Source organism: Dipteris shenzhenensis, chromosome 8 (assembly GCF_047967505.1).
Source record: "Dipteris shenzhenensis isolate YYH24624 ecotype China chromosome 8, Dip_SZ_1.0, whole genome shotgun sequence".
NCBI lineage: Eukaryota > Viridiplantae > Streptophyta > Polypodiopsida > Gleicheniales > Dipteridaceae > Dipteris > Dipteris shenzhenensis.
Window position 1 is genome coordinate 56,273,659 of NC_141603.1, and position 21,820 is coordinate 56,295,478.

A 21,820-nucleotide genomic window follows, 5' to 3' on the forward strand; every position below is an offset into this window, starting at 1 on the left:
TCTCGCAGCCTCTATCTACTTCTCTTGCAAGCCATGGCGAGCTGCATGTTGCCATTGATGCCATGGCCATGATCAGTCTAGAATAGACCCAGAGAACCTAGCTGGTGAGGCAAACAAAGAATAGAAGACAACTTACCTGAAAGAAGACAATGGCAAACCAAAGTTTGCGCAAGGTCACGTCGAGGTGCGTGTGGGTTGCAGGGCGTTTGCAGAGCGGGGGCAGGTTGTAGGTACTTAATCTTCCAAGATTTGATGGACGGGAGGTGTGAAAATTCAAAATTCGCGGAGTAGAAAAATTTCACCCATCGGTTTCAGCCCATCCCGTGATACACGTCAGCAGAATTGGATATCCCAAACATTCCTACAAGATAACATTTCTAAGTACTTCAGGCTTGCAAATCTATGTCAAATGTTTATTCTTGGCTCAATTGAGGATGAAAGGTGTTTCAATACTCTAGGTTACTTGAAGAATAAGCTTTGCAGTACGTTGGATGATAACTTAGACCTTAGCTTGATATTTTACTCTTGTTCTTATGATGTTAGTAGCTTTCCATATGATAGAGCATTATCACCGTGGAAGTTAAGTTGTAAAAGGAAAGGCTATAATTCGCATTTTGGACTATTTGAACTCGACTTTGAGAACTTTCTTTACAATGTATTTGAAGGATATTCATTACCCTTGAATAATTTTATGCTTTGTATACTAAATAAATGCTAGCTATTTCATGTCTATTTAGACTGTGAAATGGAAAGAAGAGGTAGCTTTTGGTATTACTAGATTTAAATGTTGGCTATTTCATATCTTTTTAGATTGTGAAATAGAAAAGAGAGGTGAGCACTGTGGAAGTCAAGTTGTAAAAGGAAAGGCTATAATTAGCTTTTTGGACTATTTGAACTCGACTTTGAGAACTTTCTTTACAATGTATTTGAAGGGTATTCATTACCCTTAAAGAATTTTATGCTTTGTATACTTTATAAATGCTAGCTATTTCATGTCTTTTTAGATTGTGAAATGGAAAAAAGAGGTAGCTTTTGGTATTATTAGTTTTAAATGTTGGCTATTTCATGTCTTTTTAGATTGTAAAATAGAAAAGAGAGGTAGCTTTTGATATTATTAGTTTTTAAACATATTTGGGAACAGTGAAAGTTTTTAAAATGCTCTAGAATATTTTGCCAAATTTTGAAAGAGAATTTATAATAAAAGTTAAAATTCACCAATGGTTTGAAACTTTAAAAAATAATATATGAAAATTTTGCCAATATACTATAATACTATATTAGTATACCTTCGATGAAAACATCCCTGATTTAAAGGAAGGAATGTTAGTCAAAATTTGCACAAGGAGCCTTAACATAAGTAATGGGATTGTGAATGGAGCCGATGGAGTTTTCAAGGGTTCAACAACAACACAAGGCTTAGCTATTGCATGGATTGAATTCAAAGACACAAAAGCTGGCGTAAAAACACGATCGGAGAATAAGCACCTGATAGTCCTTGTGACCTATGTATTGTTCTAGCGGATGTTGCTTGTATTGGGAATTGTGTTCTCATAACTGAGTTGAGATGGTTCCTTCCTATTTGGAGTTCTTGTGTTATCTTTGTTATGGGAGTCCATGTCATTGGAATGCCATTTTCGTACAAGGAACCTATACATTCTCTCCCCAATATAAGAAAAAAATATAAAGGTGGTTAAACAAGTACTACAAGAGATCGAGCGGCTGCAACCACAATGCAAATGGAATTTCAACCAAGTCAACTTAGAGAGAGAATAGGAGAACATCTACTCTACAAAGCCTAAACACAAGATCATTCAAGCACCATGAATTGGATCTCTCACACACATAAAGCATCTCGAACGCAACAATACTATGCCTACAAGAAACAAACGTGGATGCGCACGACCATTCCAATTTACAAGGATTCGAATCAACATACAACCATAAATCACGACATAGCAACACTATTCAAACCAAGCATAAGACTAAGTTTCTGCAAAGAAATGTGTGAAGATGTTTACGAGTGCTTGCTCAATATATTTCAAACAGCAAAAAACCAAAAAATACCAGTAATAAGCATCAAGAGCAATAACTGTAGCTCTCCTTCAATCGATTGAAACGATGCTCGACCACATTCCGAAATACACCACAACATATGCACTAGGGATTTCAACATAGATTACAACTGCAAAACACCAAATCCTACAAAACTCTTACAATTCATGGCCAATAAAAAAATGTGTCAACTAATAACCACACCAACAATTCATTGGTCCACCATCAACCACACATCGAGAACAATATTAGCTTATAACCACCATCTCCTCAAAAATACACAACAACATATGTAATAGGGGTTTCAACAAAGATTACAACTTCAAAACACCAAAAACTACAAAACTCTTACAATTCATGGCCAATTAAAAACTACATCCCAACTAATACACACACCAACAACAATTCATGGGTCCACCATCAACCACATCTCGACGAACAGCGAATAATATTACGTAAACTATGGAACAAACTGTGTTTATTGGTCGGACCACTACCTCATCTACACCAACTTATAACCACCACCATCTCAACGAGCACTTAGCACACCTTCATCACCATGATAAATCACTCAGGGCAGGCCTTCTGAATGAAATTCAACTTGTTTTTAATAAAACTAACATGCACCGAATCATGACATTGTCATGCTCGATACATAAGCATCGAAATTTCTAAATCAAGCCATTGCTAGCCATACGCCCATGCTTGGAAGAAACTGTATTGGGAGGCAACTGATCTCTTCCTCCCCGCGCAGAAGGTGCATAATAGATTTTGCAATATTACCTTCTGTTATCGAAGACAGCGATAGTATGAAGAAATACGAGAACTCTCTGAAACGCGAGAGAGAGAGAGAGAGAGAGAGAGAGAGATCATGTATGGCGTAAATCAAAGCATCAGTCGAAATAAAAGTCTGCAAACCACTCAGACTTTGAAGCGCAGATCAGAATAAACTTTTAAGTTGCTGAGACTCCCATGTCTCGCTGATCAGCGCAGATGGTAAGTGACGTTATGACACAGATGATACACGGAATGCAGAATTTGACATCCAATTCTAGCGGCAGAAGACTTGGATGATCAGGTATGCAAGGTTGCAGCAATTCTATGAACCGACCTTTTTAGAGCCACAACTTTACGCAAGATATTGTTACAGATCCACCAAAAATGCCGAAGAAATGTCCACTACGATGTGCTAGCGCGTTACACTGCTTCGGCTAAGGTGGTCAAAGCCTCGACTTGCATCTGCAACGACAGGATGTAGTCTGCGGCTTCTCTCAGGAGGGTGCAAGGATCCACCAGCTCATTGCCTCCAGGAATAACATTTTGCAAGGATTTGAGCTCAATCTGATCTTCCGGCGCTGCTTCTACGATATGAGTGGGTGTTTTTCTCTCAACCGCTCGTCTTGGCAAACGAGGGCGGAGAGCCTTGATGTAAGCACGCGTCCAGGCAGCTTTGCCGAAGCTTTTCCTTCTCATGCTCCTCTGCAGCAAGCGGCGGCGGTATCTTCTTAGATAAGGAGCCTCTTTCACCATCGGCTGTCTTGCCGATGCGTTCGTTTCCATTTGAATTGCCGCAGGCATGCTAATTCTCTTCCTAGACCGCCATTGAGGCCACGTAGCTCTTGTCGGAGGCGCATCCACTGTAAGCGAATTCTCGGCACCAAAAAATCCGTCGCCGATCTGCGAGGACTGAAGGTTCAGTTTCCTCGCGAGAGCGTGGCTCCAATTCACACCGCCTGCAGTTAGCACCAGAGACATGTCTGCTGCAAATCGGACTGCTTCCAAACGTTCGCAAATAGATAAGCCGGTTCCCTGTTGGTTGACGTTTGCGAGGACGGGCAAAAACAGGTGGAGATATTTTTGCCGAAATGCGACTCTTGCAGGGTGTGTAGGATCAAGGGGGGGGTCAAAGCGGGGAATCTGAGCATGCAATTCGTCCATGGAGGGCTATGATCTATGTCTATGTGAGGGCTGGAGAAGTAGGGAGGCGAAACTATAAACGATGAAGCTGTGATAGGACTGAGATGAAGATTGTGGGTCTTGTGGAGAGAGCCAGCGTACGCACTTCCTTGCAGGGGAGAAGCTGCCACAAGCACAGGGAGGACGTCAGTCACAGAAACTCAGACACAGAGAGAGAGAGGCGAAAGACAACTTTAACTCATCACGACGACACGAAAGAAGAAGGATCTGGGATGCCTGGCAAGTGTCAAACCCATATAAAGCAAACACTCAACAGGACGACACCACTTTATGAAGTCTTACAAAATTACAATTGGGTGTCGTTCCCATCACCCTCCTTCACAGACAGCTTGGATGTGCACTCGTGTGCGTTTTTGTGGGGCACCCATGTAGGTACATGGGAATTACAAAGTTTGAAAAAGAGGCAACTTAAAGGGCCACAAGAGAGGGGGCGCCCCTAGGGGAGTAGGGACTTTCATAATGTCGACCGGTAGTTCAAGAGATCCACTCTTGAAATGGGATGAATGAGTGAGAGAGACAAGATAAGTCCACATACTTTTTACATCATAAGAGCAACGCCAAGGAGCCACAAATGACTGATTCAATTCCTTGGTCAAAGATGAAGCAAGATGAGATGAAAAAGAAACGCGACTAGGACGAGGACGGGAGGAACCTCTCATTCATAGCATGTAGCCGCGTGCATGGAGAGAGAGAGAGAGAGAGAGAGAGAGAGAGAGAGAGAGAGTATTGTTACTGAGGGCCTTTCAGCACATGCCTCCACATGATTGCATGCATTGCCTCCCAACCCCTCTCCATGCACCACTAACACTACCATGTGCCTTGGACTCTGTGCCCATGTCGTTTACTTACAGTCCTTCTCCTCAGGTAGTCTGTAAATGTAATCGTATATGAAATGCTTTATCCCCTCATGTTTTCCCAAGTCACCTTTTCCCATACTTAGCCCTAAAGAGGGGTACTCAACGAAAGTGCTTCACTTGAAAGGTTATTTTATACATGGCTATTAACAACAAGTGTCAAGCATGTACCTTTCCTCACGTCATGTGGTCCAAAACCATCTCTTATTATAATTGTCATCAACATAAAGTATCCACCTAGTTTAATATTTGATTTCTAGCAAAGTTTTGATGGCACATTTCATTGAACCCAATAATCTAAAATGCAAGTGGCATCCACAACTTTCACTTTCCAACCATGGTGGCGGAGACATGATAGATACTTAACTACCCAGTTCACCTTTTAAGCTATGAAGTAGGAGACAAAATCACGAAGAATATATTTGCTTCCTAGTTACTACTTATTGAAAATTTTGAACTAGGCTTTACCTCACAATATGGGGATTTATGTTTATGAATGTTGGAATTATGCTCTCAATTGGTCACCTAAAGTGACAGTATGCAAACAAAGATCAAAATCAACGTACAACAACAAAGTAAAGTTAGAGACCTATTACACGCATACATTCCACCTAACAAAGAATTGTGCAGCATGATCCTCTACTATAAACTTATTTATCTTAATGCTTCACCTCATTCCAACATTGATGTGTAAAGTAAGCTAAGTGAATGATGTGAAGTGACCAAGTGAGCTGTACCTTCCTATGCTTTCCCATAGGCCATCAATCAATTCACTTTCATGTACTTATGCCAAGTTTAGACAAAGAATAATATTATGCAGACACACATAAAGATTAATGTCATGTAACTCATGTATTCCTAGAAGGCAATTTGACAAACATAAAAATTAATGTCATGTAACTCGTGTACTCCTAGAAGGCAACACCTTGGTTGTAATGGTTAGGCATAAAATTATTTCTTCATTAGGCAAGTTGATTTCACAATAGACATTGATTTGGTATTGTGATGAGCTTCTTGTAATCACCAACATTATGTCTTGTGCGTGCTTGCACAGGAGTATATGCATTCGCATACTTGTGCATGTTTGTGCATGCATGCATCCCCCACATGCATGTGCGCACACACGAACAAGCATGCACACATGTGCGCGCACGTACGGACAGATTTTAGTAGCCCACTAATCACACCAAGCATCACGTTACTTTGTCTCCCACTTATTGATGACCATCAACATCGGGCAATATTCTAACATGTGCATGCATAACACTATTGTGTATAACACGGATAAGATTACACATAAATGACTTTTTTAACATAAATAGTTGGCATTTATTTAGACATGATGATACAATATCACCTAGGGAAAAAGACAATGCAAAAAGAGGCCTAAATCTGATAGAATTTTTCAAAACTTTTGGAGTGAAACAATTTGTAATAAAATTCTATTATATGTTTAAAAACATCTCAGAAAAATGTGTATATTCAAAATATTTTCTTAAAATATGTTAATGGATAAAAGTAGGTTAATTGTAACAATTTTTGTGCTAAGTAGCAATATTATGCTAACTTCAATAAATCTTAATTATTTCCACATGGCATATCTATAAGTTGTGCAACGAATAGTTCTTATGGTAAATTTGTGTATAGTGTATGCTAAGAGCACAAGTAAGTGTGCATAAAAATTTGTTTTGATATGCTGGGAGAACTTACTAGGAGTGCTAATATTGAATGTCCAGGGACATGCTATTTTGTGCCAATTAACCTGCTTTTACCAAGAAAACAAATTACATGTGTTGAAACACACTCATAGATGCACACATGTGCATGCAAACATGCATAACACTATTGAGTATAAAGTGTTGTCTATTATGCATAAATGAAAACTAAATATAACATTCCTTTTTAACATAAAAAGTTGGCATTTTTTGGTCAGTTAAAAAAGAAAATGGTGATAGAGGATCACCTAAGGGAAAACAAACTATGCAAAAAGAGGCCTAAAAATTGATAGCATTTCTAAACTCTTCAGGAGGAGGGCCACGCCAAGAGGGGGCGTTTGTTGTGAGATTTTCTTAAGTTTTGGTTCATATATTTGTTAATTTCCTAAGTGTTTGAATTGAAACCATACATGTTTTTGGTAAAGAACACTTCTTATTACAAATTTAAGAATAGCTTTTCGGGGTGTTTCTTAAAATCTTTTGTCCATATTTTTCTTTTGAATTTAAACCATTTTCAATTGGCACAAATTTTTGGTCAAAATCGTTCTAACAATGTTTTTGTATTGTTATATCCCCACAAATAGAAGATTGAAACTCCACCTTCTCAATCAAAATCTTCTTCTTAGATATTGATCTTTTCATAGTCAGCCTCCCTTCACTCCTCCTTCCTTAAAGCTTGTGGCTTGCTTACCTCACTATCAACAACTATCAAAGGTTCCTAATTGATGCATAAATTTCACAGATAGGAACAAAGGATAGCAATGGGAAGCCTTGAATTAGTAGGCATTCCAGAGACACTAAGGTACATTTTTTTCTCATACAAAGGTCTTTTGATCTACTTTTCTCTATATGAGAAATTGACATTTAAGTTGCTACCTTTGTGCCATGGAGTATTAACATTCTTTCACAATATATGCAAAAGTGGCACTCAGCCATGGAGTCTAAGATTCTTTCACAATCTAATTCCACCATCTCTGTGAAAGTGAATGTGTCTTTCATAAAATATACTTGGAAGATATACTAAACATTCAATCTATTCGATCCCCAACGTGTTCAATAATGAAGAGGATCCAACCTTAAATCCTTGTCATTAATTACTACCCGCAAGCATACATATTTATGCACGTAGTCCTCTCTTGAGATACATCTTGTACCACTATCAAGCTTCAGCCTCCCTTTTCCTTGTCCCTTGCTATACTACCTTCTTCACCTTACACTTTTACTCCTGCTCTCCTACTCCTCCTACACATTCTCTACATGTTTCAACCCCCACATATACCACTTGCTATGTCCAAACATCTATCTATATCATGTCCATCACTTCCAATCTACTTTTGTCCTCCTTACCTTCTCCCTTCTCAATCATTGTTACAAGAAATACTAGCCTAAAATCTTCTATTCCATTCTCAAAAAAACATTGACAAAAATGAGAGTTCAACATGCAAAAATTCATCATTGAATCTTCAACCTTCCCTATCCTCAACACTTTTCATCTTGGCGATGCTTGCTATACTCTAGTCTCCACCACTACATCACAAGATACACAAAATACAAGACAATAGCAATGCTAAGATAGGACTTGCCACAATGAGCAATACATTTTGCAATAGGACTTTACTGTGGCAATATGAATCTACTATGACAAGGGATCCAATCCATGGGTTGGGGCTACAAATTCAATGCCTAAGGGAAGGATCAAACTAGAGCATGAGTCTCTAATTGCAACATGAGACTTCGTAGTGTGAAATTGAATTGGGATTGACTATTGTTTGGTGGGGGGATTAAACAAACCACTAGCACTACCATCAACAAGTAGGTATGATGTCATCCCACACCATTGATTTTTTCAAAGCTTGAATACTATGGAAGATCTTTAATTAAGATGACATTCATTCACCTATGTTTCTTAGAAGCACTTCAAGAGACTAGTATTGACTTTCTCTAAAAAAATTCCCACTCTTAAATCATCAAGCGGGGAGCGAGAGCTTGAGATCATCTTGATCTAAAACATTTGGAGTTTGACCATAAGAGCAGAATGTAAAGAGAAAATAGGCTGCGGGGGGTGGGGGGAAGGTGGGGGTTGGTCGCAGAGCTTGATACAAGACTTGCACTCAATTTGGCGATCCATGGATTTCAAGTTGACTAGGATGAGAGCTTATCATGAGCTCATTGTTGGTGGGCAATACATTGAGTAGATTCTATATCAATTTTCATCTTTCATTTCTCCTATCTTGTCTTGTATCAAGTGTTCACATTGCATTGTGTTGCCATGCTATGTTCTTATTGTCTTATCGATTATATGCTTGCGATTGAGCATCTAAGAGCTATGAGGAGGCCTAATAAGGCTACTAAAACCTGGGTAGTTACCTTAGAGAAGAAAATAGTTGAATCTAAGTGGTAGGTCCACCTTCGAGAGTATTTTTGAAATGAGCCTTCTTGGGCTTCTCCCTTAGAGTTAACTTAAGAGAAGTGATAGTAGCCTCCTTATAGATATGGGGCCTGTATGTCGCCTTGGCGGAACCCCTCTTACGAACAATCTTCAACCACAATGGTCTACAATAGAAAAAGATGAAAAGTAACCAAGAACATTAAAAATGCACTCAAAACATAGAAATATAGCACCACCCAAAAAAATAGAAAAGAAAGCAACAAAATCCACATTATATTCCATGCATCAAGATAGTCCAAAAGTCTCAATTCGATGCAAAGACAACTTTTAAAATGTTAAAAACTAAATCCTCAAGATTGTATTAGCCTATAAGTTTGAGGACAATCTCATACCAAGGATAAAATTTAATACCTTGGACTAGACTTGGAGCCATCTATGAGTTAATTAATACCAAGCATCATAATTTCATTGAATTCCTAAAGAAATCCACATTGAAATTCCATGCATCTTCGTAGCATAAAAGATAGTCCAAAAGTCCCAATTTGATGCAAATTCACCTTTAAAAATGCAAAATCTAATCGTCAATGAGAGAGCTTTTAATATTTAAGATAATTAGAGTTGTGACTTCTTTATGTGAACAACAAATATGTATGCCTCTTTAAAGAATAGATATATTGTGTAACCACAAAAGTGTTCTTTGCATGTATCATTAAATCCCGCAAAGAACATGTGTAGTGACAATTTAACATCGACCTTTGATTTAAGGCGAGGAGAGTGAGTAGCAAATTTGTAGGAGTCATCCAACCTCAATCCTCAAACTTAGGAGACTTGATGTGGTGACACATGGACTCCAAAGCAAGATGATGATCAACTTATAACAGCTAGGCGACCAATTTCTCTTATCTTATATTGAGAGGCTTGAAGTTGAAGTATGAGATGTTTTTATTTAATATGGATTTGTCATAAATACATTCCTTGACTATGAGATACTATTTTTTAATTGACTTGATTTTCGGTATAAATGTGTTAATTATTATTCTCATGCTATGATGTGGAGGATCCATAAGAAATATTTGTTAAAAATTTCAGGTTCTTTAATCAATCTAGTACCATATTTTGAATTCACATATATGATTCATTTTAGTGCTTAAAACTTTTGGTAGTACTTTTTACTTAGCACTGATATTCAAATAATATAATATCAAAATCATGTGGTAAATAATAATCATATGCTAATTTACTCCAATAGTATAATGAAAGATTTGGCACAGGGTTTCATAAGATTTGTATGGCTCAATGTAATCATCCTAGATGTCAAATGGTGTATTATTCTACTTTTTAAAATTTTTGATCAAGTAGACTGTAGTGCATATCTTTAAACAACATCTAGAGATGGTTTATGAGGACCTACTCCTATGTATAATACATGATGTATATGGTTCAAAAAAATTATCCTAGATGCCCACAATGGCACAATTTAACCATGTGTTAGCAATGTAACTTATGTAGTCACTTGTTTTTGCATTAATATTACTCCTCTATTACTCAAGGTAGGAAACTCCATCAAATTATATCCCACGTTTCCCCAACTGTCACCAATCTAGCAAGCTAATTCCTATGTAACTTGCCAGAAGTTACATTGGCTAGCTTAGTATCATATCCAGTATAAAGTCGATGGGGCATTCAATGATTTCATAGATTTTAGATTGAACTAGATTGGAGAATACATGTGACTTCTTATAGATGCCTTACCTACACGTCTCCTGATTTTCCTTCCCCATTAGCAAATGCAAGCTCATGTGTTATCTCCACCTCAATATCAAAAAAAGGATGCCATCAATTATGCCAAACCTTTTATGAATGAATAGAAGACATGTAAAAAATGTTTTTATGTAACCTTTATCACAATTGCATTTGACCTTGTAAACATGCAGAAGCATTTGTTAAAAGATATAAAGAATATATTTATAATGTTAGTTCTCTTATATACTCAAAAGTGGATCATTGAGACCTTGTTGTATTGTAGCTTGATGGTGGTGATATATGGATGTTTGGAAATTAATATTTCATTTAGCATTCATCTAATTAGATGTCACATTGTAAAGTTTCATATTCATATATTGACTCTATTGGGCTATTAAATGACAAGTGTTTGAGACTGCATCGACACTTCACCTCGTGGGTTTCTTTGATCTATAGAACATGATTGTTGTAAAGGTTTGTATAATATGACAAGAAATATAATCCAAATTATTAAACCAAGATAGAAAGCCACATGTATATTCATTCATAGTAGTCCATTATTTTGTAAACTTCATCTTCTTATTCAAAATAAGCATGTTAACTATGCTCGTGCAATTTTCCTCTAGCTTGTATTAATAGTAGGCTTAGTAATAAACACTTAGAATCAAATCTATTTATAGGTGCAAAGGAGAGTACCATTCAAGATTATACCTAAAATCCCTCCTAAATATAGATTATCATCTTATATCTACTTAAAAATATTGGATGATCTCATGATCATGATAAACTCTAATGGCTGTAATAGTTTTCATAATAAATGCCAAGCATTATTTGTTCAAACTCATTCCCTTAAAGTGGCGTGCACCTTTGAACATGTAATAAATTACTAAAAATATAGTAGGATTTAGGTAAACTAAACATTACTATCTAAGCCAAGTGCTAATAATCACTACTGCATGCACACACTCATGTGTGTGTGTGTGTGTGTGTGTGTGTGTGTGTGTGTGTGTGCGCACGTGCGTGTGTGTGTGTGTGTTCACGTGTGCACCTATGTGCATGTGTGTGCAAGCAAGCGTACACGGCCATTCGCACATGCATGTGTGTAATTCCACAATGTCCAAAGTTTCCAATTTGTTTCATATCTTTATATGCTTCTATTCTTAAATATTTTTATGTAAACTAGTAGAACGTTTATGAAAGTGTAGATCAAATGCATTTATAGTACTTTGATAAGCATGTGTATACGTAAAAAGCGAACATCTCAACCTCCCTAGATTAGATGTGAGCATAATCAAATGGCATGTGGACGCTACACAATAGCTAGAATTGGATGAAAATAAAGGACAATTGAGGTTTACGACCAACGCAAATGTCACATGTTATCTTTTAAATCTACCATTGAAGGTGGATCATGCGTATCTAGATCTACATGCCAAATATCATGTATTATACATAGGAATAGGTCCTCATAATCGACCTCTAGATGTTACTCAAAGATATGGACTACTTGATCAAACTTTTTAAAGAGTAGTGCAATACACCATTTGCATCTGGGGCATGCAAGTGGATTTGATGTAGAAACTCGGTATTTGCCAAAAGGGGTTTGGTGGGTGTGCATGTGGCTTTGGTGTGGAAACTTGTGTTCTAGCTATGCCAATCACATGGTGAGTCTTTAGACATTGGTGCATAGAGGTTGTTGGGTAATGGAGAATTGGCTGGGCATTAACTATGTTGTACAAAAAAAGAATGGTTAAAATACAAACAAATTTAAAGGGTAGCTTGTGAGCGCTATATATAACTCTTTGTACTTTTGTAGTTATGATTCAGTTTTTTTGAATGGAGCATTTCCTTTGATGAGCAATTTTCCTGTCTCCATTCTTCTAGAGGTTCCCTTTAAGGTAGTTTTAAAATCATTATTGCATGGTTGGGGCTTGCATGTGCTTCTAGAGGGCCCCATTAATAATGTTGGTCTAGATGCCAAAACACAAATTAATAAGATGAAAGGGTTTGCAGGTATAATGTCAAATGAGCTTTTGGAGATGAATAATGGTAATATTTGAGACCCAAGCAATGTTGGCAAACTAAACATGATTGTTTATCCTCAAGGGGTTCACTATAAGGAAATACTACTAGCCCCGTTCATAATGCATGTAAACCTTTTGTGAAAATTGGCATTAAAGAAAGCCTCATGGTTGATAGTGACACCCACCCTAGACCTACGTTGCAAGCAGTAGGATTTGACGGCCTTTGCTTTGGTAGGCAAGCGCCCTACCAGTGGGCTATCTCGACATATGTAGGAAAGCCTCGTGTTGAATGTATTTAAGATATTTTTTTGCAATATTCACAAACTTGAGATATTGCAAACTCATATCCATCCAATCCCTTTAGATTGTAATACACAGCTTAATTAAACCACGTGACTTTTTGAACTTATCCTGACATGTGATCATGGGCTTTATGTTGTAAACATGAATGAGCTTGTGTGAGACCAATTGTAGTAGATATTGGGTTAGAGTGTGTCGACATGCTCGGTGGTTGGAAGGTAAATAGAGGAAGATAGGCCCAAAACTAGGCTACATTTGACTCATAGCATTTGTTAAAGGCTTGGGCCGTTGGAAGATTGATCCCAACGTCTGATTAGCTTTCATGCAAAATGGGAATTTGTGCACTCCAAAGTTGACGTCTGGTATCCTACTTGTTAATCTCTCTAGCCTTTGAGGGCTAGCAAAGAGGGGGAAGTCCGCCTCTTTGGCTCAGGGGAGGGGTGTCTCCCCCCATAATCCATTCACCATTTTGTTTGTATTCTCGTGATGTGTGTGGCAACATGTAACCTTCCCATGGACGAGAGTTCATCCTCCTATCTTTTAGAGGACATTCCCACACAAGGGACTCTAAACTTCCAAATTTCACGTTTCTCCTTATTTAACCTTCTCCATTATTTTCACCTGGCAAAAAGCAGTCTCGTTAGCATCGCGAAAACCCTTAGAAATAAGCGTGAAGATCGGATTTATAGGTCTTTTGCTCGATTCTATCCAACCAAAACGAAGGCTTCTACCTGTATTTGCGTTGAGATGCTCAAACTGTTTTCGAGCTTTTCAGTTTTCCTTGTTCTCATGCTTGTGCCGATTTTGTTGCCTAAAGTTTCTCCACCCTTTAGCCGAACAACGTGGGAATGTCCTCTTAGCTGGTCATGTGGTTTGTTCATGCCTCCAAATGAAGTTGCATGACACATCGTGAGATAAACTCTATTCATTGCAATAGGTTGAACTTTGAAGGCTTTGTGAGATTCCAATCCATTCCAATAGGTTGAAGACTTATGAGATTCGAAGCCGAGCAAGCATCCGTGGGCCGACATATTCTCCCTTCGTGGGAACGTGGTGAGATCTTCGATGCCTTAAAAAGAGGCGTTAATAATAAAGGTGGGGTGGACAAATGGGGACATTCGAATAACCTTAGTAATGGACACGAGCGTGCGGTAGGGCCGGTAGGTGCGGCGGGATAATCGCCGACGATACCCGAGATGACGGGTGCATGATTGGCGATCATTGCGCCACGTGTTACGCCTGGGATCCTGGGCCCTGCCCGCTTGCGACAGCCGGCCGGCTTTTTTTGACGGCAGCCCACGTCGCCTATGACGTGGCCACATGCCTCAGCCGGCGGCCGCGCTCGTGTGGTGTGAATCTACCCCTCTATCTACGACACGGACACCCCACCATGTGCCCTTTTCCCATTCACCCACCACGCCCCCTCTTATCATCCAAGAGCCCTCACTTTGGTAGCTTGTCACATTCCCCCCCACCTCTCCCCACGCCTCTCCTATCATGTTTGCATGTTGCATCGCCTAGCCCACAGAAGTCTCCTCTTGACAACGAAATTCCGATCATTGACAAAGCAAAAGTATGCATTGCTTTTAATCCTTGGGTTGTCAGTCCAGTCTAGCCACGACATCCTCCACAACGACGTCCTTGTGTGGTGGCTTTCTTGCACTTTACCTTTTCTTTCGTCTTCCTCCTCAAGACACAGTGTCTTCTAACTTCGTAACTCGCCCAATAAAGAATCTCTTGCTTCAGAGAAAAGAAACTTTTGTATACTTATGCTTTCTACTCCTTTAGTAAAGGCAATAAAAATGCAAGTTTTCTCCATGTCCTCGTATGTGTTTGATGGGAAAAATAAGAGCACATATAATATATTTTAAAACCTCTTCAAAATCCACAATGGATCCTTCCATAAATTTCTTCTCAAGTGCTCTTCAGTTTTCCATGTTTCTTGGTTTTGGTGTCATCATAGTCTCTTAGATCTTCTAATGCACATAATCAGTTACGACATTCTTTTGCACTTGTAATGCACATAGTCAGTTATGACATTCCTTTGCACTTCTTCTTTGTTCTTGCTTAACAGACCTACAATTAATTATGAATCATTTATACACCTATACATGACTCATAATTCCTTTCACCTCTATTAACATGTTCCTTAGAGTGCACTAGTTATGTACACTACTTTTAGATGCCTCTATGGATTTTAAAAGGAGTGAAATTACAAATCTTATTCAACCTATTTTGCCATGTGTTCCCTTTAAAATATTCCATTAAGAATCTATTTTGCTCCCCCCCCCCACACCTCCTTCCTTTCATTAACACCATCTTTAATAAGTTCTAATGAGGAAACATCAAACATGATATTAGCTTTCCTTCTAACATGAAACTACACTTCAAGGGAAACTAGGCATAATGAGCATCATGATATTAAAGAGCGTTCTTATATCAACTTGATAATTATGAAACCATATCATGAACACAAAAAGAAATTCTAGCCATATGCAATATAACAAAATCGAAGGAGACAATAGAGCCTCATTACATAGAGGCGAGAGAGCCCACATCATAAGACGATGCATGAAATGATTCCAATTTTGTCAAATTACAATCATAAGTGCACTTCTCATGGAAGAGACAAGAGCCCTAGTTTTAGTCTTGAATTGGTTGTACATGCTATGCAAGTAAATCAAAAAATACTCTAAAACATGAAAACCCATCTCCTTTCAAATTAATGTAACTTTTTCATGTGTTACCCAAATTTCAAGGTGTAAAGACATATTTGAAGCTCTTTTGGTGTAGAACAAATCCATGTTAATTTGACCAATTTTTACTCATGGCATATTGTTAAGTTCATCTCATACTCAAGATTCTGAAAGGTTTTCTTACTAAAGGGAGTTGGTGCCCCTAGCTCCAAAATAGGAGCCATGTATCAAGTAAAGTGCTCAAGTCATGTCAGAATTCCCCCAAACTAAGCCACGAAACTAAGGTGTCACCTCATAGATGACATGGCCATTTTAAATTCTTTTATATGGTCCAATGCATGATTGGCTGTAGCCATTTTCTATGAAGCTGAGGGAATATATTGCATATGGCTAACTTGCTCAACTTGTAACTTATGCATTTCTCAATGGAATTTGACAAAATTGGTGTCTAAACTAATCTACACATTCCGAACTTTAATTTCAAATCAAAAAATTACATAATTGGTATCTTGAATGAGATCATTAAACTATTGCAAATGCATGCATCTTGGACTTCATAGGATTTCAAAAAAAAAACTAAAAACATCAAATAATTATTCTACATATATATGGAAGCAATTGTTTATTTGAAAGTGCACTACTTGAGCTTCCTCCAAACCAAAGGAGGAAACCAATAGAGAACCTTTGCTATTATTTAGGGGGTCTCCAATACTGTGCTACAATGTGCATACATTTGAGGGCAAGCTCAATAACTTTTTCTCATTTGGTCGGAAAGGCAAACTCTTTGAAAAGTGGTACTCCAAACTTACAGATCTCATGCATGGTGGTCTTAAAATTTTGATATTTTGTGAAACTTATAGCTTAGTTCACCCATAAGTCGATGCACTAGAAAAAACTAAATTCATGCATGTACAATGCTCTTCAAATAAATCTTGCATTATTTATCATTTTGCATTAGTTCCTTTTAGGTCACTCCCTTGCAATAAGTCCCATAAGCATGCCAAATGTGGTTCCATTTCTTACTCCACGACATCAAACCCGCTAGCGAGCCATTTTGCCTTTTGCTTTTTCATTCATTTTGGGCCTCTTTTCACTCATTTAGGGAGCACAAGTTGGTGACATGTACAATCAGAAGTACAATCAGAAGCAGTAAAACACGACCGTTATCTTTTCCTCAAATTAATAACTCTTGCTATTGCATTCAAAATTTTGACTAAATTTACTTCTCTCGCACTACTAAATCCTAAATAAAGTACACAGTGCACACCCAGGTGTCACCTATGTCCTACCATGTCACTTGAACATTCTCCCAAATTTTGAATCTCTTGCACCTGTGACCTCAGCTTCTGTGTAGTCTCTGAAGTGATTCATGTGTCATGGGGATCTTAAAGGAATGCTGATGTAACATTCTACTTCATGCTAATCCTTGTGGGAGCAATGCAATCACATATAGCGGGCCATGAGTGTCATGGAAAGGGCTTCTGGAGTTGTAATAATGTGAGTCCTCATGAGAAGGGGGAAGGGAGAGGGGAGATGGAAGACTCCAGGAGAGGGAGAAGAAAGGAGGAGGGAGTGGGAAGCAAGAAGCAAGAGAGGGGAAGGGGGATGAGAGGCATTCACAAAGGAAAATGCAAGATGAACATAAACAACGCTCTTAAAAGAAGAGAGAGCTTGTAATCCTCAAGCTTGCAAATTTACAATTGAAGGCCAAAGTTTGACTTCTGACCTGTTATACAAGTCACCTTTTGAAGGGAGGGCCAATTGTATGCTCTCACTCCTCTTCCTACCATTCTACTATCTTATTCTTAGTATTACATTCCCCTTGGGCCATTGCTCTAAGGCATCTTCTAACAAAATTCATGAGTGCATTGTGCATATTTACAAGAGTTTGTGGGAAGTCACAAAATGTGACAATGTTAACCTCGACGGTTAACATGCCCCCTTCCTGCAGTTGATCCATCCTTGGATCATGATGCCTTAAGTATACTTTGAATATGTTACCCTAGACGAGGGAATGTTGGTGGAGTAGTCGCTGAGAGATCTAGAAAAATGGAAAATGGGGCTCCCAAAAATGAGTGTCATGCATGTTTTTAAAAGTGCAAATGTGATGAGCATGAAGGTTGCGCACTTGAGGTACATGTGGATGACTTTCTTGTGTAGTAAGGGCCTTCATCTAGATTGAAGACTAAATCATGGTGGATATTTAATTGCCAATTTGCCATTCATGGTCGGAGCTCATTCGATGATGTCCCGCAATAACAAAATGATCAGTATAGCCAAAAAAAGAGAACTGAAGTGATGACTACAGGATCTAGTACTTCCGCATATTGTCGATAAAATGTTGCATCTGATATGTGAGAGTTTGAAACTCAAAGCATGGGAAATTGTTAAGGTCAGTTTCTTAGATCTTCCAGAATAGGAGAGAGAGACAGAGACAGAGACAGAGAGAGAGAGAGAGAGAGAGAATATAAAAAGAAATCAAATAACTTTTTCTTAGCCCAAATTGGCATCCACAGGAGGCCGCCGGCACCCTCGTCTAGATGCCAGTTTGGGCTAAAAACAATTTCACAATGTTTGCTAGAAATATCCAAATTTAGTCATGTTTGATATCAAAATGATTTGAACACATTAAATGATCTCATTTCTCTTGTTAGTTTCATGAAATTATGTCTCTGGTGTGATTATGTGCATGCTAGCTCTCCTCTAGAAGCCCTTTTGGGCTGAAAAATGTACCCAAAATGGTGAGAAAAAAAGACAAATTATCATGGTAAAAAAGACTGGGGGGGGAGAGAGAGAGAGAGAGAGAGAACCACCGTGCATGTATGAGAGAGGGGATAGAGAGAGATATGACAGAGTTACACATAGATGGAGATAGAGTGTCTATACATAGGATGAAGAGAGAGAGAGAGAGAGAGAGAGAGATGACAGGATTTGAGCTTGCAGTTATAGATTAGGGAGCAATCGAAGTTATCTACACTACACTACCAGTTGGAAATGGATTATTGTAGCTCTAGTGTATGTACAGTCTCCGCTAGCCCTCCACAATGTTACAGTCTTTGGCCATCAACCTTCTATTGAAGTGATAATCATAATGTTCAATAGACTCTAGCGTTGAAGTTCTATCTCATGTAAATATGTTGTCCATGTACACTTCGAAACGCAGATCGTTCAAGAGCTACAAAGAGCCATAGTGTTCTCCTATCCCTTTCGGCCTACCTTTTGGGGTTGTGTTCCCAAACACGAAGGATGACCCACAACTTAAGAGGGGGAAATACACATTATGTACAGGATCATAAGTTGTGCTCATTGTACATGCTTTTGCTATGTAGTCGTTGTGCTCACACACGCACATACTACTTTGATTTCTTTTTCATTTTTCTTTTCACTTTTGGATGCTATCATATGCACCAAAATAAATCCACAAAAAGGTCTTGTACATGCACCCTCTACTTACCTAGTGCAATTTAAGAGGCGGTGTTGAGGATGGTGTAAATTGCATCATACTCTGGGGCATTAGGGGCAAATCCTAACCCTAACCCTAAGGGTTTCACATGTATATCTTCATGTTCATGTTCAATACAACTCTCTCTCTCTCTCTCTCTCTCTCTCTCTCTCTCTCTCTCTCTCTCCCTCTCTCACTTTTGCTATCATCGGCGGTGGTGGCTGGTATTCTTCAACCTGGTTATCTCCTTCACTGGGGAAGTGGTCCAGCTCTGTGGAAGGATGCTTTTGTGGAAGACTATTTGGAGGCACAAAAACTATTTGCAAGATCATATGGACCTACTCTGGAGTGACTTGATTTGGTAGATCCTAGGTAGCTCCTAGAGGCATGGCCACCACTGACCCTGCATGTGTGGTGGTGGATGGATGGGAAGTGGAGGGCTATGTGTAGAGGGGGAGGAGGTGGTGGGATTATGAAAATTCAAGTAGGTATTGAGAGGGGGAGCAGCTTGGTGGTTTATATTAATAGATGAGTGGGAAGCTGAGAAGTGTTGTGCATCAACTTCTTCCTTAAGAGGCAAGAGTAAGGTAACATGCTTGGTTTCAAAATGCTTGAAAACCCCCTCAAGCATGCACTATGTAGCTTCTATAATTTTATTGTATGGAAGGATAATGCCATCTGGATGGTATTGAGTAGCCTCATTGGCCAAAAGATAGTTCTAAGTTCTATATGCTTCCTCCCAACAGTTTTCTCACAACATCTGGAGGCCTTCAACCATGGAATGTGGAGTGCATGCCCATGTTGGGAGGTTGCTAGGCTTAGAAAGTTCCAAAATCTTGGTGTCTGGTGGAAAAAGTGAGGATTCCATGATGCACCTGCACCAAACACAAAAACGTAGGATGATCAAATGGAAGGGTGGGTGCTGGATATTGTAATCCTCAGTAGCAAATTTGAGATTGCCACTAAAGAATGCCATGGCCAAAATTGGGTACATGTGGAGGGAATGGTAGCACATGACATCAAAAATGTAAGTGGGGGTAACTGGCTTAGTAAGGTCAAGGTGATACTGAATGGAGGCAATTCTACGGATGTTAAAGTGGAAGTAGAAGATGTCTTTCATTTGTGCGGGGCTCTACGTCATGAGTGTTGAGGTTAGCATATGCCTCCAACACTTGCTCATACTCCACTTCCTTCTGAATCTCAAGCTCAATCTCTTTAGAGGATTTCATGCTGGACATTTTCATACAGCTGGTTGTACTTCTCCAATTGCTCATGGAGGGAGTTGTGTAGAGCTACGGTTTGCTTGTGCATGGCTACCTGAGTCTTTTTTGCATCTAACCTATACTACTCTATGGCCTACTTAGCTTCAACACTTTAGATGAAAAGAGTATCTTCCTTGCCCATTTCTACTAACAACTTTTCTAGAGCTTCGTTCCACTCTTGTAGTGAGGTCACTAGTGCCTAGTCCTTTTTGGCAACCTCTTCCAGGGCTTCTTTGATTCTTGGAGACTTGAGACCCGGCCCTTCTCTAGTTCTAGCTCTTCGCTGAGCTGATAGATCCTCTCTTGGTCTTGTGCTTGGGGGCTGTAGCTTCCTCCCCGTAAGTGCCTCTTGTCATCTCTTGAAAATTTTGTGGGCCATGTGCATGCCCTATATGAGAAAATCCATAAACCACTCCTCCATCAAAGTGACTTTGTGTGGGTGCCTACTGCCTTAGTTGCTTTCTATTCTATAGCTGAGGTGTAGGCAAGATTGGCATATGTTGTGGGTCTCGGGTGACTCACGTGTCATGGGGATGTTGAAGATGTGCTGATGGAGACTCCACTCCTAACTACTCCTTGTGGGAGCAATGCATAGCACGAGTCATCCACAAGTTTCCCTTAGCCTCCGGATTGTTGCAATGTCTCCACGCAAGAAGCAGGGAAAGGGAAGAGGGGAGACGTAAGGGGAGAAGGGAAGGAGAGGGAGAAGGGATGAGGAAGAAGAAGAGAAGAGGAGAGTGAAGGGGGATGGAGTGGCAGACACAAGGGCACTACAATGGAAACAAGAGAACACCCAAAACACTCTCTTGGAAGAGAAGAGGGAGCTTGTATTCAAACTTGTGCAAACAACAATGAAGACCAAAGTCAACCATTTGGCCTTTTATACAAGTCACCTTTTGAAGGGAGGGCCAACCCTTTTCTTTTTTAGCACTCTCCCTCTCTTTACAACCAAAGGCTCTTGGGCCTGTAGGGTGCCAAGGCATATTACTATTCTTTCCATCCCTCCCTACTGGCAGAAATAGCACTTGTGTTAACCATATTAAAGTGCTTGGGACAAACTTGGAATTAGGAGGTGATCCTAACCAGTTCCCGAATAGCACTTGTGTTGTCCTCACGCCTCCTAGACTTAGGTGATTTGGGGCTCAAACTCCCTAAGTGCCCTCACACCTTAACCCCACGCCTGAGGCTCAAAACCTAGAGTGGCGAGGTTTAACTTCCGTGAGACACTCAACGGTAACCCCACATGTTGCCTACAATCTTTTGCCTTGGGATATTTGGGGATCAAACTCCTTGAGTTTGAGTTGTACTCCTTTTGTGGTGGCTTTTTTCATTGGCATGGCTATTTTCGTGGACATAGACCTAAAAT

The 21,820-nt window shown here is 39.3% G+C and overlaps 1 protein-coding gene across 1 annotated transcript; it reads right to left on the reverse strand.

Moving 5' to 3' along the window:
- Positions 1–2,643: 2,643 nt before the first annotated feature.
- On the reverse strand, positions 2,644–4,250 carry LOC147899709 (uncharacterized). Its single transcript, XM_087378431.1, has one exon. The coding sequence runs from the start codon at positions 3,988–3,990 to the stop codon at positions 3,250–3,252; it is 741 nt and encodes a 246-aa protein (XP_087234557.1). The 5' UTR covers positions 3,991–4,250; the 3' UTR covers positions 2,644–3,249.
- Positions 4,251–21,820: the final 17,570 nt, after the last annotated feature.